Below are 24,643 nucleotides of genomic sequence, written 5' to 3'. Positions count from 1 at the left end.
GGCGGGGGTATGAGGCTCCATCTGGTAAGCCCCACAGATCTTCCCCTGGCTGGCTTGCTGCTGCCCGGGGCTCTCCCCGCTTTTTTGATCATGCTCCATTCACCGCTTCCAGGCAAGTGATAAGCTCCTCAATCTTCCTTAGCTCCTCTTCCTCTTTCAGAATAGTGGCCATGCTCTTGGAATACCACTTCTGACACCAATGTGGCATGCAGAGAAATCTTTACAAAGAAGCTCACAGAGAGAGATTGAGCTTGTTATTCAACCCCAAGCTGGTAGGGGGAGCTCTTTATTAAAAAACTTGCTTGTGCTACAATGTGCCTCAAGGTTCAACAGCAGCACAACAGAAGTCACTCATGGTACAGCACTCTCTCTACAAAACAACAACTGTCAGTGACTCTGCACCACAGCGTAAACGCAACATTCAAGATAACAGTTAAAAGTAACATAACCATAAACAATAAAACAAGAACATCTAAACAGCAGCACATGTCCCAAGGCATGATGGGAGAGAACTAGCTGTTCCCCCAACACGCCACAGAAGAAATAAGTGATGAGAATGCTGTTATTTGCATTTACCAGCTCACCTATGTCAGACCTTTTGATAAACAAAATTCTAATGAAAGTGAGAACATGTACACTGTTACATCTTTCAGAAAATGTTTTGAAATTGTGGTGCACAGTTCAGAATAAATGTTTTTCAAAAACCATTGCATCTTTTTAGTAAATGTTTATTTCCAAAAGAAATTTCTAGAAGTTCAGAACAGTAAAATTCCCGCTTTTTAGAATTAATTAGAAGATAACTCTTATGTAGTTAAACTAAAATACTCTTTGAGAGTTAATATATAAACTCTTAACACCTAGTTAGCATTAGTAAGTGTTCAATTATCAATTCCAGACAGATTTGGTGTTTAACACTAAATCAGAGTTAACGTACCAACTCTCCAAAAAGAGTTAAATTAACACTCTCTGGTGTGGACCCATATAGACACTTTAATAGTGTTGAAATCAAATCTGACAGTGTTAATTTGGACATGCTGGATTTGCTGTGTCGGGCTGCACCTAAGCAAGAAAAATAAATAATGCAAAGCCCCTAAACAGAGCCCAGCAGTTATAATACAGAAATGGTAGCAAACAGAATGGTTCCTCTTTAAAATGAGTAAGCATGCCAGCAATCTAAACTTCTGAAAGAAAATAAGAAACTCTTGCACAGTGCTTTATAAGACGGCTTCAGAGGTTTTGCATTGGAGTAAAATTATAACAAACTCTATGCTATCAGAAACTATGGATGTTTTAAAAAAAAACTAACTCACATGCAAAGCTATAGGTTTTTCTTCTAAACAAATAGAAAGAAGGTTAAATAAAGTCCTGTTTGATTTTCTTAAAGACGTTGGTTTAAGGGCTTTGGACTAGGATTAGGATCATTGCTGATGATAAATTAGATCTCAGAAAGTTATTTTTCTTCTCTCCTGTGTCACTTTAAAAATCTTTTTGTTCATTGAAGTAATGTCAAGGTGAGCTTATCCCCTGTGATCCCCACTCCTGCACCTCCCACCCCCTTGACACCACTGACTGTTTCTGTAGGCCAGCTCTATGAATGCCTTCAGGGAGTGTTTTTGTCTCTTTTATTGCTGCTGGAGGTAATGATGAGAATGTCAGAAGTGAAGCTGGAAGCAAAGTACGTGGTTTGGGAACTAGACCCTTGAAATTACAGCTGGAGTTGAAAGGAAGCTGACAGCAGCCTGCATATTCTGAGCCAGCCTCAGATGACCAGGCAGAGATGCTGACACAGAGTCAAGGAAACTGGGCTCTGATGTTGTTGTTGTGTCTCACTAAAAGGGCCAGACACTGGTGCCTCCACGTGGCTCACCCTGTCAGAAAGCCCGTGCTTAGCCTTGGGGATTGATAATGATGGCTGCTGAGCTCCATTCTTATCTGCTCACAATTATTATTTAGCGGCTGACATTTAAGGGGAATGAAGTAGATCATTATTTTTGCCAAACTCCAGCAGTGTCCTTGTTGTTGTCACACTCTTGTTTTGGTTTCTCTGACTTTTTGGTATCTTCTTCTTGTGCACTCTGCACAGCTTATGTGCATTTATCAGACAACTCCAAGGGCGATAGATGATGGAGGGATAACTGTAAATCCTTTCTTCAGACTTAGCTCACTTCTGAGAAAATTTGATCTGCTGCATTTGCAGCTTGGCTTAAGACTGTCCCATCGATTAAAGCCCAAAGTCTTCTATTTAGGCCAGACATCCAGGTCCCTGTGTTTAGATTGGATCAATGAGCAGAAAATTATTCAATCCAATGACTATTTGTGTAATTCCATTCTTTTTAAATGGGAATGCATACACATTAATGCATTTAAGAATTGTATCTTTTAAAATAGGTTGATGGTTCAATCTCTGGCTGCTCCAGTCTCCAGTTTGCATGCCTGAGAGTGTGAATGTGTGTGAATGCTAAACAGAAAACACTCAGGTGTAGAAAAAAGTGCTCATATGAACGGGTGAATGACGCATGCTTTGAGTGCTTAAGTGGAAAAGCGTCTCTTTCTCTCCCCTTTGGCTTTCTTTCCTCTTGTCTTTGTGCAGATAATCATCACTCGTCTATCTAAAAATAGATGTAGTGACAGAGGTCTGTCAGCTAAACTTCATGGTAAATCTGTATTTCTGAGCCAGATCACAATCAGGGAAATTACGTGGGTTACAATTGCTCCAGGACAGTAACAGTGACAGACTAAACTATTTAAACAATACAATATCCCCACTCAAAACCCATCTATTTAAATCTGCATATTCACTGTGAACCTATTGTTTGTTTATTCTATCTTGTGCTTTTGTTTTTATTGTTCTTCATTTTGTCATTGTTCTATTATGTGTTCTATTCTATTGTAAAGTGTCCTTGGGTGTCTTGAAAGGCGTTTTCAAATAAAATGTATTATTATTATAAATATGTTACAGATTTTACAAATGTATGAAATAGCTCTAATATATACAAATATGATATATACAAATCACTCAATTATCATTATGGTAATGTATGTTATAAATTATGATAGAGGGTAAACAGAAAACAATCTCCTGGATCTCTTTCAGTTCTTTTGTAAGGCACAAATGAAAAAGTTAAAAACTCTATTTAAACCACTGAAAGTTGAAGGCACACGTCAACCAGTATGAAATATGTAAATTATTTACTTCTCATTTTCCTGGAACTCAAATTGGGCGGGGAACAAAGGTGTGTGCTGTCTGTGGTGTGGCTGAAGCTGGGTGGGGCCTCTGCATCGGCAGCTATTTAACAGACGCTGACTCTGAGGAGCATCATAGTCAGTTATGGGTCAACCTGGGATTCTGAGTTGGACATGGGCGCTGTGCGCCTTTGTCAGCTGGGCACATGTGGGTCAAGCAGGACCTGGACCGTAAGTTTGCCTCTATGATCGATTCTTTTTTTATGTCCTGTGAAATTTGTAACTGGTGCACATGAATTCTGATTTGAGATTTTTTCTTTTTCACATCCATAGAGGTAACTGCTGTATGTGTGTATCTCTGTGTCTGCAGGCAATATCTAGTGGCAGTTCCTGCAGTTCTTGAGTCTGGAGCTGAGACCAAATTCTGTGTCAGCGTTCTGGAGCTCACTGAGCCCGTGGTTGTGAATGTCACCCTGAAATCAACAGCGAAGAGCGCAACCCTAATGTCACTGCACACGTGCATTCAAGATGTTCATACCTGCATTGCTTTTTCGGTAAGCTTCCCAAAAGAAGCATTTTTTGGGAAAACATTCCAAGCATTCCAGATTATAAGAAACTTGCTTTAAATTCCTAGCATCGATTTGCAGTCAGTCCAGGTTTTTATATATATAATTTTTCTCTCTATTGATCATCCACATGAAAATGACTTTAACAGAAAAGCTGGAGAGCGAAATGTGTGAGGTCCAAGTTAGTTTCGAAACATGTGCCCACTTAGCAACTGGCTAAAACATATAGCCAAACAAATATCCTGTGCTTCCAGGTTCCTGTTGTGACAAATGAAGAGGTGATGGATTTTCAGGTGAAAGTTGAAGGAAGCGGGTTTCAGTCAGAAGAAGTCAGAAAAGTCCTGATCAGAGCCTACAAACCGCAGACATTCATCCAAACAGATAAACCCATCTACCTCCCCGGACAACAAGGTAAAAATGAGCAATCATGCTATCTATCCCAACAATGCAGCATAAGCATGATATGGAAGTATAAGTAATGTATCCCCAAACATCAACAGTTTTAAACTCAGAGAAGCCATTAGAAGTTCATTAGTGGGAATATAATATAATTAATAATTAATATAATGAGCTTTAGGGTTTGTGACACTGCTAGAGATCATTTTTCACGCAGTCTCTTTGGATATGTCTTGAAGTGCGTTTCAGAGTTGTCACACTGGACTCCAAGCTGAGACCTGCTAGTACACTGGTGAGTGTTTAAACTTTGTTAGGTCCTATTTACGGACAGCTTATGCATTTGAATGAATGCAATGAAAATGAGTTACTTCCATGAATTTTGGATTACTTATCCAGTGAAGTCGTAAGAGGCGGTTTCTACCTCCCAGCTGTCATTATGTAGCTTACATAAATCTTCATCTGAATTCATCTGAAGCCGCTATCATTTTAAAGTGTGGTGCACTCACAAAAAAGCCTAATAACTGTAACACTGCAAGATGGCATGAACCCATTGTGCTCTTTGAACCTTTTTCCCTTCCTTTGTTGCAGTATGACATCATTGAACTGGAGGTAAGAACACAGTAGTGCATTTAAAAATAAATAAACAATATGAACACACAAGTCATAGTACTATGTTTATTTTATTCATGTTTTTATTATTATTGTTGTTTTTTAACAAATCATGGCATTAATTTAAAGAGTTTAATGTGTGAATACATATAATATATACATATGATTAACACCTTTCAAAGTCAAATTGACAGAAGTAATAATTCTTTGACCCACGTATTTGGTTATTAATTATATTCTTAATTATATTCTTTCATTTTGCATGTAACAGGATCCGAGCGGGAACAGGATCGGGCAGTGGCTCAAGACAAATTCAGATAACAAAATACTGCAGCTTTCATACTTCTTGAGTTCTGAGGCCCGTGAGGGAATATACAAAATCACTGTGACCATGGGTGAATCCAAAGTATATTACACTTTCACGGTGGAGAAGTATGGTAAGTTGGGCTGATTGTTGCACTCTTCCCATTTGCAGTGAAGCTTAAACACTGACACGGACACTTTGTCCCCAGTTTTGCCCAAATTCGATGTAACTATAAAAGTGCCTGACGAAGTGAGTGTTGGAGATCAGAGCTTTAAGGCTCAAATATGTTCAAAGTAAGTAAAATTTCTTTGTTGACAGATGTCTACTAGATTTTATTCTTATTTGTTTTATTTATGTATTTATTTTTAATTTTAACAGGTATACATTTAAGCAGCCGGTGCCAGGAAGGGTCACTGTAGGTGTGTGCCGACCTACTCTGGGACATTTTCACGGTTCAGAGTGGATCAGAGTTGCAGAGCACATTGATAAGAGTAATTCACATGATGACACAAATCCTGTGTGTCACTCAGAGACGAAGCAGGTACAGGTTCAGTTTCATCACCGCAGAAACAAAGTTCGCATAGAGGGTGTTTTCTTCTTTATTACAAATTTCTGCTCAAATTTGTTTGTGCGATTAAAATAAATTAGGCAGGAATTATATCTGCTCCCTTATTCACAAACGTTTGATTTAGTTGAGTAATGTTTTAAAGGCCCGAGGCCTTTCCTGGCGCAATCCCAAAGAGATTTATGTCTCCCCCTGGAAGGAAACCAGAAACATTTTTCTGTTGGGAATGTGTAAACTCCTGCACTACGCATTCACTATATGCATAATTTATACAACCACTACAATGTTACAAAACGTAAACTTGGTGTGGAGTATGAGCTACAACTCATTCTCAGACTACAAGTATCCGTATTTTGTGCCTTCTTCAGTATTTCCGTGTTTCAGAGGGAACTCTCTTAAATTGTCGGTCACATTTCAAATTAAAATGTTTTAATCTCTAAAATCCTTGTAAAAATATTAATAACATTTTTTGTTTTGACCTTTTTGAATTGTTTGACTTCACGGCAACAGCCCAAAGCAAAACTCAAACTCACTAAAAGAAAAAGCAGCAAATTTCAAAGAGTCATTTGTCAAACTAGTCCTTGTAAGTGTGCACAGACCAGTAGTGTTTAGATATTATCAGTCATTACTTTAACGCAAAAGCAAAGAAGATAGTAGTAATAGTAAGTGTAAAGCCCTTGTATTTAGGGCCTTCAGCACTAGGCTTGTTTTGTCTGAAGACTGTCTGATCCACTGCTTTAAATGTGCATATTTGTGATGTTTGTGTCAGATCTGAATGATTTGCTTTGCTAAACTCTTGGCATTTATGGAGCAAACTCGGATGACGTGTATCACCATGGCTGTCATGCTGAGAAACGGCTAATATCAGCTTTTATTTTGTTTTCACAATATATTCTAGGCAGATAAGGAAGGCTGTACCACTTTTACCGTCAATATGTCAAACTTCAACAAAGTTGATTCAACAGCACTGAACGATATCCTGGACATCACCGTTAAAATGGAAGAGGAGGGGACAGGCAAGCCTATATTCATATTTGGTTTATTGTAATGACGCACTTTGGTGTATTGTAACGATATATCATATCTATTGCTTTTTTTTTTCAGGTGTTTTGATATCACAAAAGCAAAGCATAACAATTTCATACGTCCTTGGAAGAGTGTCTTTTGTTGATACTCCCGACATTTATGAAGCAGGACCAAATGTGCAAGGAAAAGTAAGTGTTTTTCTCAGTTATCATCATTTTGTAATACAGCTGAAATCCTGTGGATCCACACATCATTGTTTTCCTTTCAACAGGTCAAAGCTGTTTATCATAATGGTGAACCCATTCCTGACCGCATCGTGTACCTCTTTGAGGGAGACATTTCCCTGAGCTCAATACAAAATGTAAAAACTGACGAGAAAGGTGTTGCCGTGTTCTCACTTAGCACAAACGAATTAAAAGGGGACGTCCAACTCCATGTAAGTGAAAAGCTGCACTGACATTTATAATATGAATATATATATATTTTATAATATAAAATAGCTGTGATTTCATGAACAGCTAAAATTTTCTGCCCAAATGTTCCCCTCCTTCGTTCATTTATGTTTTGTTCCACAACCAGGCAAGCCTGGCGCCGACTCTGGATTACGCTGGATATAGAACTGCTTTCTTTGCGGTTGGAACTCACACTTTGTCCATGGCCAAACCGTCTTCTCCTGATGATAAAACAGTTAGCTTCCTGGAGGTAAAGACGAAGGACAAACCTCTTCCGTGTGAGACAGAAGAAGCCATATCTATCTGGTACACGATCGTGGGAGAGGCCCCAGGCTCTGTGGATCTGATGTATCTGGTGAGAAAATACATAGTAGAAAGACGCATGTCAAAGGCCTTAATGTTATTCAATGACAGCGTGGAGTTTGAACGTTCTGCCGATTCTGGTCAGACAGAATCGGCAGAACGTTCTGTTACACCATGATAAGAACCTGTATGGTAACATTTTGGTATTATTTAGGTGTGATCATTTGTAAGCGCTTGACCAAGAAAGTCAAAGTCCCACCCTTGAAAAAAGTTTGTTTTTTAATGTGTAGGTGCTTTCATTAAAATTTAAGATGAATAGCTTTAACAGTCACGTTAGTTTACTCAATCAAGTCACATGAAAGAACCAAAGCAGAACAACAAAAAGAAAGGAAGTGAATATTTGCTGCTGACTGTCTCCTTGTGTCATTTTCTCCAAAATTATCAAGGTCTTGTCCAGAGGAGTTATTTCCGTTCACGGACATCAAGAGCTTAAAGTTACATCTCAAACAGGTGTGCTAAACATGGCTTTGATCTTGACTTTCAAATTTTCCCAGTAAAGTAGCTTTTGATGCTCTGTGTTTCAGTGAATGAGGGCGAGGTGTCCTTGAAGTTGACTGTATCTCCTGAGATGACACCAGACATCCAGATTGTGGCTTATGCTGTCCTCCCCAGTGAGAATGTGATCGCTCACAGTGCTGAATTCTCCACTGAGAAGTGCTTCACTAACAAGGTCAGTAAATATTACTTAGTCGATACTTTTACAAAATTATCAATATCAAGATAGCCAATAAGGCTAACCTGAAATAACGTTTACTCGTAGGTGTACCAGCAAAAATCCTTTCATGTCATGGTTAAAGATTTCTGGAGCCATCACATGCAAATCAGACTTGACTGTAGTACGCCAGTTCATGCGCAAATGTGTAATTTGGCCATAAATGTTTAAATAGTTAACTTTCCACAAGCAAGCAACACATTGAGTAAGCAGTGATTCAGGATTGTCTACAAAAACGAATCTCCCAAAACTGTTTGGAGCATAATTGGTGTTTTCATGTTACCATGGTCACACGGGCCATGAAGTGACACTTTTTATATGGTTTTCTATACCTATCCATCGGTCACCTGTCCAGCTCAATGTTCAAAGTATTCAAACAGAAAATTACAATGATAAAAAAATCTATAAATAATTATCTTGTTTTCAACTTAAAATTGATTTTTTGAAATTGAAATGTTGCTAATTTTACTAAAACTAATTTTTAGTACTTTGCAAAGTGAGTAACCTCAACTCAAAAAGATTATTGTTATCATTTTATGCCATATTGTAATGTTTCCATGTCCATTATTTTAGATTAGATTTTACAAAACATTACAAAACCTGAGGTAATTTCGAATTACAGGTGTTTATTTATACAGATCCATTTGTATCACGTGATTTTACTTGCCAAATATTTGTTCAAAGTTGCCACCAAAAGTCCAGTACCGTTGGATATCCTGAGTTCACCTCACATATTAACATCTGGATGGTTTCATTTGGGTTTTGTGTGCATCAGGTGTCGGTACATTTTGTACCACCTTCAGCTGTCCCAGGAGATGAGACCAACTTCCAGGTGACGGCCCTGCCGCACTCTCTGTGTGGTGTGAGTGCCATCGACCAGAGTGTCCTCATCAAGGAGCCAGGGAAGACTCTGAATGCCGAAAAGGTAACAGCGTTTTTAAACACCACCAGGTCAGGTGGGATGTTGGATGTTGAAGGCTCAATACCAAATGCACAGCCCCTCCTTTTCTCTTTTGAACAGCTGGCAAGAGTAAGAGTGTACAGTAGAAAGATCATACATATATATTTTCTTTCAGATTTATGACTTGCTTCCTGTCAGGAAAGCAACCTATGTCCCATATGAGGTTCAAGATCCTATAGAGTGCATGGAAGTGAGACCAAAAAGATCAATTCTGCCGTTTCCTGAGAGTGGCAAAAATGATGCCCACACTGTTTTCCAGGTAATCTGCATACGTACCTGTAAGTCATATTTAGTAAAAAGCTTTTTGTTGTTTTTCCTGTAATGAACTATTTGTATGTGCTGGATTATGTAGAGTGTAGGACTGAAGATGGCAACCAACTTGGTTATTCAGTTGCCTTCATGCCTCAAGTACAAAGGAAGAGAATACTATCGAGGTGACTTTGAAGAGTGATGCTGATCATTTGAAAGAAAAATGAAGCAGTTATCTTTATGGTTGTTTCAATCTCTTTTTCTGCTTTCTTTGTAGACCAGTGCTTTTGGAAGGGTCCTTATCAAGTATACAAGTTGGACGTATTAGAGAGAATACCAGATGCAGCTGCCGCTGGTGCTCCGGCACTTCCTCCTGACATTTCACCCATAAAAACAGTCCGTACTTTCTTCCCAGAGACTTGGATATGGGATCTGGTAGACGTTAGGTGAGCTTGTGTTGTAAATTGATTTGATAAACATTAAGTGCTTGAGAAAAGTCTTTGAGTGCATAATGAAACCAAAGATTCACCAGTTCTCCCATCAAGATTTGGAGTATTTTTATGTGCATTTTGTTTTTTGATGATGAAGGAAGTTATAATTTAAGGGGGTTTTGCAACTTCAAAACAGGGAAGGTCCGTACTACCAGAAAAAGCTTTTGTGTTTCTGTGCATGGAGTGAAACTGTAGAACAGTCTGAATATGGAATTAAAGAAACATCCAAACATAAAACAGTTCAAAAAAGAGTTATAAAAATATGATCTTCTCAAACTATAAAGAAAAGGAAAATATTGAAATTAAGTGAATGTCTCTATTTAAAAAAATTAATGATGTGACATTATAGTATATAGTATATCAGAAATCTGTTCACTATTGTTATTACAGGTTATATCAGTAAGGAAGCAACTAAATATTAACTGATAATTTATGGCAAAGGGGTGGGATTAAATAAGTGTTTCCTTCTTCCCTCTCGACATGTAACTGAATCAGAACGGTAGCTATATTGAAATGTGCTGACTTTTGTATAGTATTTTTTCTCTCTCTTATTTTCTTTTCTAAATGTACCTGTATATTGTTTACATGTTCGAAATAAATTAACAATCAGTGATTGGGATTTGGAATTGTAGCTTCAGTTAACCTCTTAAGCCCCAAGCCTAACTGATCTCCTGCCTTTTGCCCCCATATCAGGGGGCGTTGGGGCTCAAAATATATTTTAGCCCCTGACAGAATGTTCTTGTGTGTTTGGGCTGATTCAGAGAATCGGGCACAGAGGAAATGACCCTCACCGTCCCAGACACCATCACCACCTGGGAGACGGAGGCTTTCTGCTTGTCTTCTGAGGGTTTTGGTTTGGCTCCACGTGAAGATTTGAAAGTCTTCCAGCCCTTCTTCCTCGAGCTCACCATGCCCTACTCTATCATCCGGGGGGAGTTCTTTGAACTGAAGGCGACTGTCTTCAGCTACCTGACCAGCTGCATGATGGTAATCTGTGCTGCTACTTAAACTCTGACGAGCAGCAAAGAATCACAGAATTACTAAAGAAAAACTTCAGTATTTCTGAGATGAATGAAAATACTGAGCACATTTAAAATTGAAATTTTGACCTGTTCCTCAAAAGAGTCTATATTTAAAATGTATTGTTTGCCCCTGGAACAGATCACTGTAACACCAGCGTCTTCCTCACTTTACACCCTCACCTCCCTGTTTGGTGACCAAACCACATCTTGTTTGTGCGCCAGCGAGCGCAAGACCTTCAGCTGGAGCATGACCCCATCGGCCTTAGGTGAGGGTCAAGCTTTGGAGCAAATGCTAGAGGGTATCAGTGTGAAGGAGCCATGTGCCCCTTTTCCCACCACTTCTCCTTTGAATCATTAGACACTGAGATCCCTTGAATAACGAGGGTTTGATCGTTTGCAGGATTTTGAAAGTCATTTTCGCTGATGTGTTTTAGGGGTTGTGGAAGTGACTGTGTCTGCTGAGGCAGTGGCTTCAATGGATTTATGTGGTTCTGGGGCCGTAACTGTTCCAGACAGAGGTCGCATCGACGTGGTGACAAAACCCCTCATAGTGAAGGTTGGTGCCATAAACACAAGATGTTAACGTGTTCACCACCTTAGTTTTTGGGGGGGAGAAAGTCAATCCATCTTGGTATAAATGTTAATGCTATATCTTCACGTCCCTTAGCCAGAGGGAGTTGAGGTGACAAAGACCTTCAACTTGCTACTACTCCCAGAAGGTCAGCATGGTTTTCTAAGGCTATCGCCTAGTAGAGCAGTTTTCTTTTAATACCACTATTTCAATAAATGTTAACTTATTTCACTAAACTAATGGAAGAACTGACCACACTTGTACTCTTCCCCATGTAACGTGGCTGTTTTTGTCTGTGTGCAGGAAAAACTGTGAGGGAAGAAGTTCTGGTTAAACTTCCGTACAATGTGATTGAAGATTCTGCCCGTGCTTTTATATCAGTCCTGGGTAAACCTAATACATGAAAAATTATATATGATATATAAATAATGTTTCAATTAATATTAAAAGACTATGCTGTGAGGCTGTTTTTTCCTACCTATTGCTCTATTAGAAGTTCATGAGTTGATTTTAAGCTTAGCAAGCATACTCAAAGTACCATCGGATTACAACAAAGTACTGCATTTGATGTATTTGGTATTTTTCTAGGTTGTTGGCATGTCTTCATTCATTTGAAATTAGATGATGGGGTAGTTACATGTTCAGCTTTAGTGAGTCTTTTTTCCATCAGGTGACATTCTCGGTCGGGCTCTGAAGAACCTCGACAGTCTGCTGCAGCTGCCAAGTGGATGTGGAGAGCAGAACATGGCTCTCCTCGCCCCCAACATCTTCATCCTCGAGTACCTGAAAGACACACAGCAGCTCACCTCAACCATCGAGATAAAGGCTACCAGTTATCTAATCACTGGTGAGTGCAGCACTTCTCTAAAGCTAAAGCAAGGAAAGCGAAAGTCATGCCTAGGTTAGGACATTTCAAAGCCAGATCTACCAGCTGAGTTAAACATACTTTAAGTAGAAAATCTTGAAAATAAAATCTTGAAGTTTTGTGAACCAAACTAAAAGCTAAAGATATTTTACAGAGACAATCAATTCAATTCAATTCAATTTTATTTATATAGCGCCAAATCACAACAAAAGTCGCCTCAAGGCGCTTCATAGATACAGAGAAAAACCCAACAATCATATGACCCCCTATGAGCAAGCACTTTGGCAACAGTGGGAAGGAAAAACTCCCTTTTAACAGGAAGAAACCTCCGGTAGAACCAGGCTCAGGGAGGGGCGGGGCCATCTGCTGCGACCGGTTGGGGTGAGAGAAGGAAGACAGGATAAAAGACATGCTGTGGAAGAGAGACAGAGGTTAATAACAGATATGATTCAATGCAGAGAGGTCTGTTAACACATAGTGAGTGAGAAAGGTGACTGGAAAGGAAAAACTCAATGCATCATGGGAATCCCCGGCAGCCTACGTCTATTGCAGCATAACTAAGGGAGGATTCAGGGTCACCTGGTCCAGCCCTAACTATATGCTTTAGCAAAAAGGAAAGTTTGAAGCCTAATCTTGAAAGTAGAGATAGTGTCTGTCTCCTGAATCCAAACTGGAAGCTGGTTCCACAGAAGAGGGGCCTGAAAACTGAAGGCTCTGCCTCCCAATCATTAGGATTTTCTATATACAAATCACACACATGCTCACAACTAGATGAAGAAGAACACATATACACAAACTAGAAAAAGGCAAATGAATTACATTTCTTATCTTATTTTAAAATGTATATTAATAAAATATGAGCAGAATTCTGAGCAATTTGGACATTTCATAGGTTTTATGTTAAAATAGCGAACCAAAACACCTTTTTAATGTTGTGAGAAAAACACTAGCTCTTATCATTATGCATGATGCTGCAGTTCTACTTATGTTGTAAAGCAAACAGCCAATAAAGCTTGTTCTAATGACAAACACATCAGCTAAAATGAAGGAGAACTTCATTACTTTAAGCCAATGCTTGCCAGGTGAAAACTACTGTGTGTATATGAAATTGAATCTGTTCAAAATTAAAAGCCAACTCTAAATTGCAACACAAAACAAACAACAAACAAACAAAAACCACACACACACAAACATTGGTAAGTAGCTAACAACCAATGCTAGCCATACAATCAATCAAAAATTCCACTTGAGTTGGGGAACAGGCTGACAAAAAACAAGCATGTTCTCAGAGAAACTGCTTCCGACATCATCATCATCATTTAAATCTATTATCTCAGGTTAAAATGAACTGTGTCTATTTACTGTTAAGTATGTTCATACATAACTTTCTGGTAAGAAACTCAACTGTCAAATTTATTCAGATAGAATCGATACATACAGACTTTTATCTTTTTTTCCTCAAGCCGCACTCCGAAATATTCTTTTAGGAGCCATTGTGCAACATCAAGATTTGTCTGGTGCTAATATGCTTGTTCAACATTGTGGGAACTCCTCTGTAACAGATCCTCATTTATATGTAAAAGTACCACAACCACAGTGTGCAGAGCACAGAAAGCCATGCAGCTTTCAGCTTATGATGACGTATCCTCAGTGTAGTGCTTCAGACATGTTTGCTAGTCTCTCCCTGTCCTATTTTAAACCACGGAGCGCTACTCTGCGATATATTTACTCTGAATGGGAACCTGGATTTAAAAAATAAGTACTTAAAGTTGTGGTTTTGAGTACGTGTAGCGTCATCTTGTGCCAGTACAGTGGTTGGTTGCAGCTTGCATTGGTTTATGTTAGCTAATTAATCTCAGAACTGACAACTCACTGGGAAAAAAAGAGACTAAAACTAAAAAATAGGTCACTTTTGTACTGCCACTGACTGCATTCAGTAGTTTTATGTTAGAAACCAAGGATGTACCATTCACTTTCATTCGGTTTTTTAAGCAGTATGTTGTTCTTCATTGTTAGCTAGCGATATTGAAATGGGAGAATTCACCTACTTGCTGTCAGGGTTTGTAGATCACTTGTGCACTGGTGGTTCACCAGACTAACGAGATGGAGTCTGATGTTGTTCACTCTGCACAGACCAGCCTGCGCAATCAGCCATGCTTTTTTCTCAAGCCCATCCAAACAGCTTACAACCTGATATCTGTTAGCATGTCTGCAGGGAAATCTCCATGTTACACCCTCCTTCACTTACATTTGGGCTTTGCTCTTCCTCACTTCTAGTATGAAGTAATCCACTCAGTGAGATAAGAATTTCTAAACCAAAATAAGAAAATAAGTTTTTCAAAGAGTGCGGTATCTCTTTCTCAGAGGCTCATGTTTTTGTTTTTCTGTCACGTACATCAGTTTTCTTTTCTTTTACAGGCTACCAAAATCAGCTGACATACAAACATACTGATGGTTCTTACAGTGCATTTGGAACAGGGGAAGGAAGCACTTGGTGAGAACATTACTCGTTATTCATACAGTTGTATGGTGTCCCACATTTAAGACACAGGAGAAATTGTTGTGAGGTTGTTGCCTCTTCATGAAATGTGATTCATCCTGTTATCATTCTCACTCGCATTTCCAAAAATATTTAAATTACATTTAAACGGTAATAAAACTGTAGTTTTTTTGTGTGTTTTTACTTGTTTTCAGGCTGACTGCTTTTGTGGTGAAATGTTTTGCACGAGCTGAGAAATTCATTCACATCGATCCCAGAAACATTGAAGAGTCTAACACATGGCTGGAAAATCAACAACGAGAAAATGGCTGTTTTAAAATGTCAGGGAGACTCATTCACATTGGCATGAAGGTACACTTGTATAGCATGAAACTGCCTGTCAGAACTTAGAAAACTGTTACTCATAGAATAATCCATAAATAATACCAGCCTAGATCACATTACAATATGTAAACAATGACTGGATCTGGAGGTAGAAGTTACATTTATTAGCAGTGGCGGTCCTAGCCTGTTTGGCGCCCTGGGCGAACACTCCCTCTGACACCCCCCCCCCACACACACACACACACACACACACAAAACATATTAAGGATTGTACATTAACATAAAACTGTTGTTCACACACACACACACATATGAAGAGAGAGAGAGTATGCATTGTATGCAAACAGCTACCAAACAGCCATCATAATCCGTCATACAATGAGAACAGGACAAATCAACAACTGACACTGACTCATTAATATTAAAACCTGTAACATGATGTATTGTTTGGAGTTTAGTCTGTTACTGTTGCTATTTTTACCATTTCTTCTTGGAGCAACTGTGACCCACATAATTTCCTCAGGGATTAATAAAGTATTCCGATTCTGATTGGTTCAGGATGACCTGCCATTATCCAATCACACACCTGCTTACCTGCATCTTTTGCTCGTTTCTCCTCCTCTTCTTTTCTATTTTTTCTAAACTGAGCACCTGATGGCTTTGAACTTTTCTTGTCCATCTTCCATTGGTTTGAATTTTGCACTCCAGTATGAACACAAATCCCCCAACTCGAGGATCAGCACAACATAACCTAACAGACCTACACCTTAGTTCACAGATTCACTTTGTCTAAGGTTTATTTTTGGGATTTCACACAACCCAGGATTCAAATCATGAACACATAATGGGCTTGGATTTACAACATTATAAATGAAATGTGCTCTATTTGGAAGCAGCAGGGCCCCCTCCCGTTTCGACGGCTTGTGTGAGACATTAAATCATCAAAATACAAAATATACATTTTAAATTGTTATTGATCCTTTACCCCGAGTCCTAAAGTGTATATTTATTTTCTTACTCTTCTTATATTCGTTGTTTGTTTACTTGCACTGCTGTAGCTGGAGCCTCGTCGTCTCGTCTCTCTATATGCTGGACTGTATGTAGCGGAGATGACAATAAAGTTTACTTTGACTTCAGCAGCGAGCAGGCGCACCGAGGGCTCGCGCTCACTTTTCGCGTACAGAATTTCGAAAAACCATCGGTGCAAATTATAAGTCTGTATCATGATGTCTGGTGTTTTCGTGTTTGTTGTTTTGTTTTTATTTTGTTTTATTTTGCGAGTTGGTTATTAGATGCTGCTCCAGCCGGTCAGAGAATCCCCCGCCGCCCCGCCCTCTCCTCTCTGCGCTGCAAGCAGCAGGCGCACCTCGCAAACGGAGGGCGCCCTTACTCCCAGCAAATGGGCGATAGAAAACCGATCGGTGCCTGTACCATTCCCAGTATGCGCTGGCTGACGTCGGGGCAGCATGAGTACGAGCAATTTCTTTTTTTTTTTGCCGATGCCCGTGATGCCGCCCCCACCACGATGCCCGTATCTAAAACCGCTACTGTTTATTAGAATATGTAGGACACATTTTTGAAACACGACACTCACACCGTCTACAATATGTGCAGGTTAGAAATTCACATCCCTGCACGTTGGAGGCACATTGATGATAAAGTTTCTTTGATGGTTTTCTATCCACAGGGTGGCGTGTCGGACGAAGTCACTCTCACTGCGTACATCACTGCGACGTTTCTGGAGAATAAGAAATATGCAAAAGTAAGTAGATGCCCCTGTGGCTCAAAGAATTCACATGTGTGTGCTCTTCCTTTGGAGATGATGACGTATCCTGCTGAACCGAAAAGCTCACTAGGTCACACCACGGGTTAATAATGCTGACATCTGTGGACAGAGAGCCGTGGCGTGTTTGCGTTTGTCTTTTGGGGGCTTTTCCCCCCTGTTTGACTTTAGTCTTTTGATGTGTAATTTGAATTTGTTTTTCTATTCATTTGTGGTTATTATTTTATAGCAGTATGAAGGAAGAAGTTTTAAGAGGTTCACAACAGGAAGTATAAGATCAAGGCCAATTGCAACGTAACTAAGGGCTGACCTGATCCAGCCTCAACTATCAGCTTTATTTAAAAACAAATCTCATAACAAAAACATTTTCATTCTTCACTGTGATAATTAAAAAGTCTTTCTCTCACTGACTGCTATTATGCACATAAAAGACATCTGTTCTGTTTTGCTGCAGGGAGATAAGACCATGTTCACTGACATACTGCTGACATGTAACTCTGAAACTTGTTCCTGTTGTTTTGATCAGTATACTGAATTTTGTTCTGACACATTAATTGTGAAAATTGTTAAAGAACTCTGTGGTGAAGAAGAGCCTGGTTTGCCTCAAAGACTCCATGAATGACCTCAGCAACACCTACACTACAGCTCTGCTGGCGTACGTCTTCACCCTGGCAGGAGACGTGGAGACCCGCGCTCACCTTCTAGAGTACCTCGACAAGGTTGCAGTAAAGCAAGGTGAAGGTGCCTCATGCAGGAACCCATAAATCCCCCGTCATCAGAAATGCAGCTTACGTCGTGTCTCTGTGTCTGTTGGTGTGCGGGTCTCAGGCAGTTTCATCTACTGGACTCAGAAATCAACAGAAACGTCCGCCTCCCTGTCAGTAGAGATCAGCTCCTACGTGCTGTTGGCCCAAATCAGTGCTTCCCCGACCAGTGAAGAACTGGCTTATGCCTTCAGCATCGTGAGGTGGCTGACTGAGCAGCAGAACTATTATGGAGGCTTCTCCTCAACACAGGTAGTGAACTCCCATAGAGTGTATATAAAAGCCTCAGTTAGGTCAGCCATTGACCCATGATTGCAACAATGTTCAGTCCAGTGTTTACTGTGTGAGTGAGAGAGAGAGAATGTTCGCATTAATATGAATATACCGTATTCAAAGTAGTTTCTGTTTTGTATTTGCATCTTATATAGGACACAGTGGTGGCTCTTCAGGCTCTGGCATTCTACTCCACTGAAGTGTTCGGTTTTAAGGGCTCAAGCAAAGAGGGCTCAGAAAAAGGAGGCTCAAGCAAAGTGGCAGTTGCTACTCCTGGTGGCCAGGTTACATTCCACGTCAATCGAAACAACAGACTGCTCTACCAGGAGGAGATAATAGTGGAGAACATAGCAGGGAAGTACATCGTGGAGATGAAAGGCAGCACAAGTGTTTTTGTGCAGGTCAGTGCCCATATCAACCTGGTTGTTCCAAATAAAGATGAAGTCACTGTTCACTTGTCATTTAAATTAAATAAATAAATGTTAGCGTAGTCAAAACTGTAGCCAATTTTTTTCTTTTAAGCCAAGTTTACTCTATGTGTTACTGTAATGATTCTCATATAGCGCTTTTCTACTCTCCCGGAGTACCCAAAGCATTGTATACAACATGCCACATTCACACCTATTCTCACAAGCACTGTCTCTAAACTGAGTGCGTTTCTAACGCCATTCACACCCATTCACACTCCGATGGATGCATCGGAGAGCAACTTGGGGTTAGTATCTTGCCCAAGGATATTTGACATGCAGACTGCAGGAGCCAGGGATCGAACCACCAACCTTCCGATCAGTAGGTGACCTGTACCTCCTGTGCAAGAGCCACCTAATCTATGCTACATACTACATCTGTTTCTTCTAACATATTTTATAGGAAAATAGAGCAGAAATCCTAATATAAAATCTTTCTTGGTTAACTTTGTTTCAGATTGCTGTTCGGTACAACATCCCAAATCCTTATGGTTCCTCAACTCTGAGCGTGGAGGTTAACGTGCAGTATAACCACGACAGTCAGTCTCCCCGACCCAAACTCACTCTGCTGATAAAGTCCCGGTAAGTACTCAGCAGTGTTGGGACTAACGCGTTATTAAGTAACGCGTTACAGTAACTACGTTATTATTGTGGTAACGAGCACGGTAACTAGTTATTATGCCAAAATCAGGAACGCGTTACTCGTTACTGGGATTTAGATAGGATCGTTATTCGTTACTTCGTGTGGTGGCATCGCGGAGCTTCCACAGATTCAGTAACATTAGCAAGTGGTGGAGGCCAGCAGGTGGAGGAGGGAAAGGGGACGCAGGAGGAGGAGAGACCCGAAGCAGCCGCCCGTCCGAGTGTCAGGTGAACTGAACTTCAGGTAAGACGTTATGACCTGCAGTCTATCTGGGTCAGATATAAACCAAGTTTAGGTGCAGTTTATTTTCGTTGTGCTGACTTTTTCGTACTGCGTGCTAGCTAGCATGACGGGGTTTCTATACAGCTGGGTGGGTGCTATGTTACTGATGTTGAACTTTATTTTCTTCATACGGTTAATTATTAGAGTTGCCAACCGTTCCCTAAAAAACGGAATTGTCTCGTATTCAGAGAAATTATTACGCGTTTTGTATTGAGGTGAAAAGGAACAGTTTGTCCCGGACTTCAGCTACAATGAAAAAGACACAAAGCTGGAGTTATTCTTTGTCTTTGCTGCACAGCTGCCTCTTCTTCTCTCATTCTCTCCCCTCCCTCTCCTGTTGCTACTTTAATCATGAAACTGATCAATGATCAGCTGATCAGCTTTTCCCTCTTGTTTATTTATCGTCCACTTTGCGCCAGAAAGAGGAAACCAGCGGATGTCGCGCTAAACAACAGCAGCACGTTTGATCAGCTGTTGTTAGAATTTATTTAATATTAATTTCTAGTATCAGCTGATGTTTGCTGGAGCCACAGCTGTAAACCTGCTGGTCATGATATTGTTTTGTATATCTGGTGAGTGGGAAACCAGATGAAACCAGGAGATGTCCTTACTGAATCATCAGAGCTGAACAGGTTTACCTTTTAGGTGACATGAATGAGTTGAAGGGAAGTTATGAACTGTTTCTGAGAGACAAATAACACCAGGATCCTTTTCTATGTAGCTGACAGCTGGTAACTGTGTAGCAAAGTGTTGCCAGGGGGGCAGGTAGGGCATTAACAGGGAAAGGGGGGCACAAAAAAATACTTTCTTATTCTCATTTCAAATGTCTCGCTTTTAATAAATAATTATCTGAGTCTTACAACAAACGATTGATAGATTGATACATATATACCATCAAGACAGTGTACATCACTGTCACAACAGCGTTTGTTTTCATTCAAAGGCTTTATGATTTTTGCTATAATGGTGGCCGGTCTCTAGTCAAAATGCCCGGGCTGATTTTGTGTCCCAGTCCAGCCCTGTATGCAGCTCATCTGCAGTCTGGTGTTACCTACATCTTCCTATTCAGAAGGCAGAATTTCCGAGTTCTGAGTACAATCAAAGCACCACGACTACAGTTTTTGTGTTGGATGTAAAAAGCTCACATGATGCTGTGACGTAGGCTAGAATCATGGCGGCGGTCAACGGCGGTCCAGGCGTGGGATTTCTCTCGTGGAAATATGCACATTATTTTTTCCTTTGGTAGGTGGCACAGTGCACTTGTGGCAAGTAAGCAAGCTAGAAGACTGGCAGTCTGGCTGGGTATCCAGTTAGCAACACATTAACAAGAGAAGTCTGAGTAAAACCAAAGTTACTTTCCCTAGTAACTAGTTACTTTGAAAGTAACGAGTAACTTGAAGTAACTGAGTTACTTTTGATGGAAGTAACTAGTAATGTAACTAAGTTACTAATTTAAAGTAACTTACCCAACACTGGTACTCAGTAAGCACATTACTGCTACAGTAGAGGAATGTAAGGCCCTGCTGGATGTGCATCTGAGAAATGTAGTAGTTTCTACTCCAAACCCCAACAACAACCTTCCTTTCCAATCACAAACATAGTGATTGGTCTGGAGGGCGAGGCTAGTCTCAGTTATGCTAACCGATCACACAGCAGGCTGCAGATACAGTTGTGGTCAAAAATTTACATACACTTGTAAAGAATATAATACAATGGCTCTACCGAGTGTCCCGTTATTTCTAAAACTCTGATTTTTCTCTGATAGAGTGATTGGAACAGATGCTTCGTTGTCACAAAAAACATTCATGAAGTTTGGTTCTTTAATGACTTTATTATGGGTTAACAGAAAATCTGCTGGGTCAGAAATATACATACAGCAGTGCTAATATTTGGTTACATGTCCCTTAGCCATTTTCACTTCAATTAGGCGCTTTTGGTAGCCATCCACAAGCTTCTGGTTGAATCTTTGACCACTCCTCTTGAGAGAATTGGTGCAGTTCAGTTAAGTTTGATGGCTTTCTGACATGGACTTGTTTCTTCAGCATTGTCCACATGTTTTCAATGGGGTTTAAGTCAGGACTTTGGGAAGGCCATTCTAAAACCCTTATTCTAGCCTGATTTAGCCATTCCTTTACCACTCCTGATGTGTGTTTGGGGTCTTTGTCCTGTTGGAACACCCAACTGCGGCCAAGACCCAACCTTCATGCTGATGATTTTAGGTTATGTTGAAGAATGTGAAGGTAATCCTCCTTCTTCATTATCCCGTTGACTCTCTGTAAAGCACCAGTTCCATTGGCAGCAAAACAGCCCCACAGCATAATACTCCCACCGCCATGCTTGATTGTAGGCATGGTGTTCTTGGGGTTAAAGGCCTCACCTTTTCTCCTCCAAACATATTGCTGGACATTGTGGCCAAAAAGCTCGATTTTTGTTTCGTCTGACCACAGAACTTTCCTCCAGAAGGTCTTATCTTTGTCCACGTGATCAGCAGCAAACTTCAGTCGAGCCTTAAGGTGCCGCTTTTGGAGCAAGGGCTTCCTTCTTGCATGGCAGCCTCTCAGTCCATGGAGATGCAAAACACGTTTGACTGTGGACAATGACACCTGTGTGCTTAAAATTCTTGGCAGATCTGCTTTTTGGTGATTCTTGGTTGACTCTTCACCCTCCTGACCAATTTTCTCTCAGCAGCAGGTGATAGCTTGCGTTTTCTTCCTGATCTTGGCAGTGACGAAACAGTGCCATGCACTTTATACTTACAAACAATTGTTTGCACTGTTGCTCTTGGGACATGCAGCTGCTTTGAAATGGCCCCAAGTGACTTTCCTGACTTGTTCAAGTCAATAATTCACTTTTTCAGATCCATGCTGAGCTCCTTTGACTTTCCCATTGTAGCGTTTGTGGGCGTTTGTATCCAATGAGCCCTATTTAACTGGCCTAAGAGAAGTCACCAGCTGTAGTCACTCATAATCACTCACAAGAAGTTAAGAGGCCATGCTATGAAGCTCAGTTCACTGACAACTTTCTAAGTCACCAAAATTGCTAATTCATGTTGCTGTATGATTATTTTTGACCCAGAAAATGTGATCACCTTTTTCTGTTAACCCATAATAAAGTCATTAAAGAACCAAACTTCATGAATGTTCTTTGTGACAACGAAGCATCTGTTCCAATCACTCTATCAGAGAAAAATCAGAGTTTTAGAAATAACGGGACGCTCGGTAGAGCCATTATATTATATTCTTTACAAGTGTATGTAAACTTTTGACCACAACTGTAAAATTGATGGACATTAAAGTGCAAGTGTAACTGACTGCTGTGGCGTAGTTGTTGGAAACCTATCCAGGAAGTAGGGTTAGGTATTGTTTTAGCAGCATGCTAAATCAGCAGATAGCCTATGCTTAGCACCAGTCAGTAACATGAGTGATTCTTTGCAGATACACTGGAACGCAGAGCACTACAAACATGGTGATCCTGGATATCAAATTGCTCTCTGGACACGTCCCAGACCCAGAGTCTTATGACAAGGTGAGTTATGACGTTTTACTCACAGGAATTTTGTAAGAATTCCCACAGTGAGAGTGAAGATAACTGAACTAAACATTGTCTTTTCACAGCTCAAAGGTGCCCAGCTGGTGGATCGTGTTGAACAAAGGGAAGATCATGTTGTGGTGTACTTACAAGAGGTGAGAGGACATCACAGTGAGAAATACCAGATGATGATCTTTGTACTTGTTAACGAGTGCGTTGTGTCTTTTCCTGTGCAGTTAGTGAAGGACACACCTGTAGAACACAGCTTGGACCTCATAGAGGAGTTCCCAGTGGACAACCTGAAGCCTGCTGTGGTCCTGCTCTATGACTACTATGAGCCAAGTAAAACTCGAGCACAGCACACCAACACATGTTGCTCCTTAGTGGAGCTGTACAACAAACTGAGCAGTTAACAGGACTTGAAGCACTGAAGTTTTAAATGTGTTGGACATGTAAAGAGAGTCACCCTCAGTCTTTTTACAGGCTCTTTTTTTCTCTCAGGTAACCGGGCTGAAGATGAATACCTCTATCCACACTGAGAAGGTCAGTCTGAGAGGGAATTCCTCTACCCGTGAGGTAATACTTTAGAACTACAAACAGGAACACCTACAGGAAGCCTTTTTTTTTTTTGCCTGTCCAACAAATGTGCACCAATTTGACAATAACCTGATATTTTAATACAGTTTTTCAGGTAAATGAAAAAGCAACAAATAATTACTGTAGCTTCACTAAATTATTGCTTCTGTTGCAGCTTGAAGAGAGAAACCCTGACGTCATCATCAATTTCAGAATAATTTCACATCCTTTGGCTTTTACCATATTTTTTTGTGTTTATACAAATAGCATGTTGTTGGTATTGTGCCACACTTAACATACAGCTGTGTATGTATTGCACATATTCAGCATGAAATGAATGCATGATGGAAATATAATAAATTGATCTGAATTCTGCTCTTAAAAGTGGTCTCTGTTCTTCCATGTTTTCATCAGCTGTGACAGCTTCACATCATGTATTTAATCCATACGCCAATAAACTCAATGGTGCAAGTTGGTGGATTGGGGAAAGTACAAATGCAGATATTTCCTGAGTTTTCATCAAGAGGAGTAAGGTGCTAACTTTTTTTTATGTTGCAGTCAACTTGCAGTGTTTGTACAAACATGCTGCTAACCTGTACCAGTATGGACTGATTCTTACATAGCGCTTTTCTACTCTCCTGGAGTACTCAGCACTATCCAACACACCCATGCAGACTGGGGGAGCCAGGAATTGAACCATAAACCTTCCAATCAGCAGATGATCTGCTCTACCTCCTGAGCTACAGCCACCTAGTTTTTCACTTCTGGTACAGGGTTTTCATACCTGCAACTTTGGTATCAGGTGCCTTTTATGCCTATGCCCTGTGGATCCACGCGGTTTGACATAACACTATAAACATTAAAACAATGAGTACGTCTGCAGTGGATTTTCTTTTTTAGTTTGTTGTCAAATGTAAAACCAATACAAAAAAATTCACAAAACTAAACACAAATCAGGAGACTCAACTCTGCAAACCTCCAGCTTCCAAGTCAAAACCAAACCCCTATCTTCAAATCGTTCAGTCTTTGCGATGTTACACCTCAAAATTCAATTTTATTTATATAGTGCCAAATCAACAAACGTCGCCTCAAGGCGCTTTATATTGTACAGTAGATATCACATGTTTATGTTTATGTGTTTATATGGCGGCGCGTGCACACGTAGCGG

The 24,643-nt window shown here is 40.2% G+C and overlaps 1 protein-coding gene across 1 annotated transcript; it reads left to right on the top strand.

Annotated features, from left to right (window-relative positions):
- The first annotated feature begins 3,559 nt into the window (after positions 1-3,559).
- LOC146374425 (alpha-2-macroglobulin-like protein 1) lies at positions 3,560-23,859 on the top strand. The gene is made up of 35 exons (XM_084951227.1): positions 3,560-3,737; positions 4,004-4,160; positions 4,385-4,437; positions 4,734-4,754; positions 5,026-5,191; positions 5,267-5,351; positions 5,437-5,599; positions 6,522-6,639; positions 6,728-6,837; positions 6,921-7,085; positions 7,229-7,456; positions 7,851-7,914; positions 7,989-8,134; positions 8,952-9,101; positions 9,253-9,396; positions 9,490-9,571; positions 9,664-9,832; positions 10,639-10,864; positions 11,039-11,165; positions 11,334-11,455; positions 11,567-11,618; positions 11,774-11,857; positions 12,141-12,317; positions 14,754-14,829; positions 15,030-15,186; positions 16,847-16,921; positions 17,515-17,677; positions 17,771-17,958; positions 18,135-18,380; positions 18,904-19,028; positions 22,806-22,896; positions 22,986-23,054; positions 23,136-23,241; positions 23,401-23,475; positions 23,651-23,859. The coding sequence occupies exons 1-34, from the start codon at positions 3,687-3,689 to the stop codon at positions 23,436-23,438; spliced, it is 4,194 nt and encodes a 1,397-aa protein (XP_084807353.1). The 5' UTR covers positions 3,560-3,686; the 3' UTR covers positions 23,439-23,475; positions 23,651-23,859.
- The last annotated feature ends 784 nt before the right edge of the window (positions 23,860-24,643 follow it).

Source organism: Perissodus microlepis, chromosome 14, assembly GCF_051167445.1.
Source record: "Perissodus microlepis isolate ML-2025 ecotype Zambia chromosome 14, ASM5116744v1, whole genome shotgun sequence".
Classification (NCBI taxonomy): domain Eukaryota; kingdom Metazoa; phylum Chordata; class Actinopteri; order Cichliformes; family Cichlidae; genus Perissodus; species Perissodus microlepis.
This window is presented reverse-complemented; position numbering and strand designations above follow the sequence as displayed.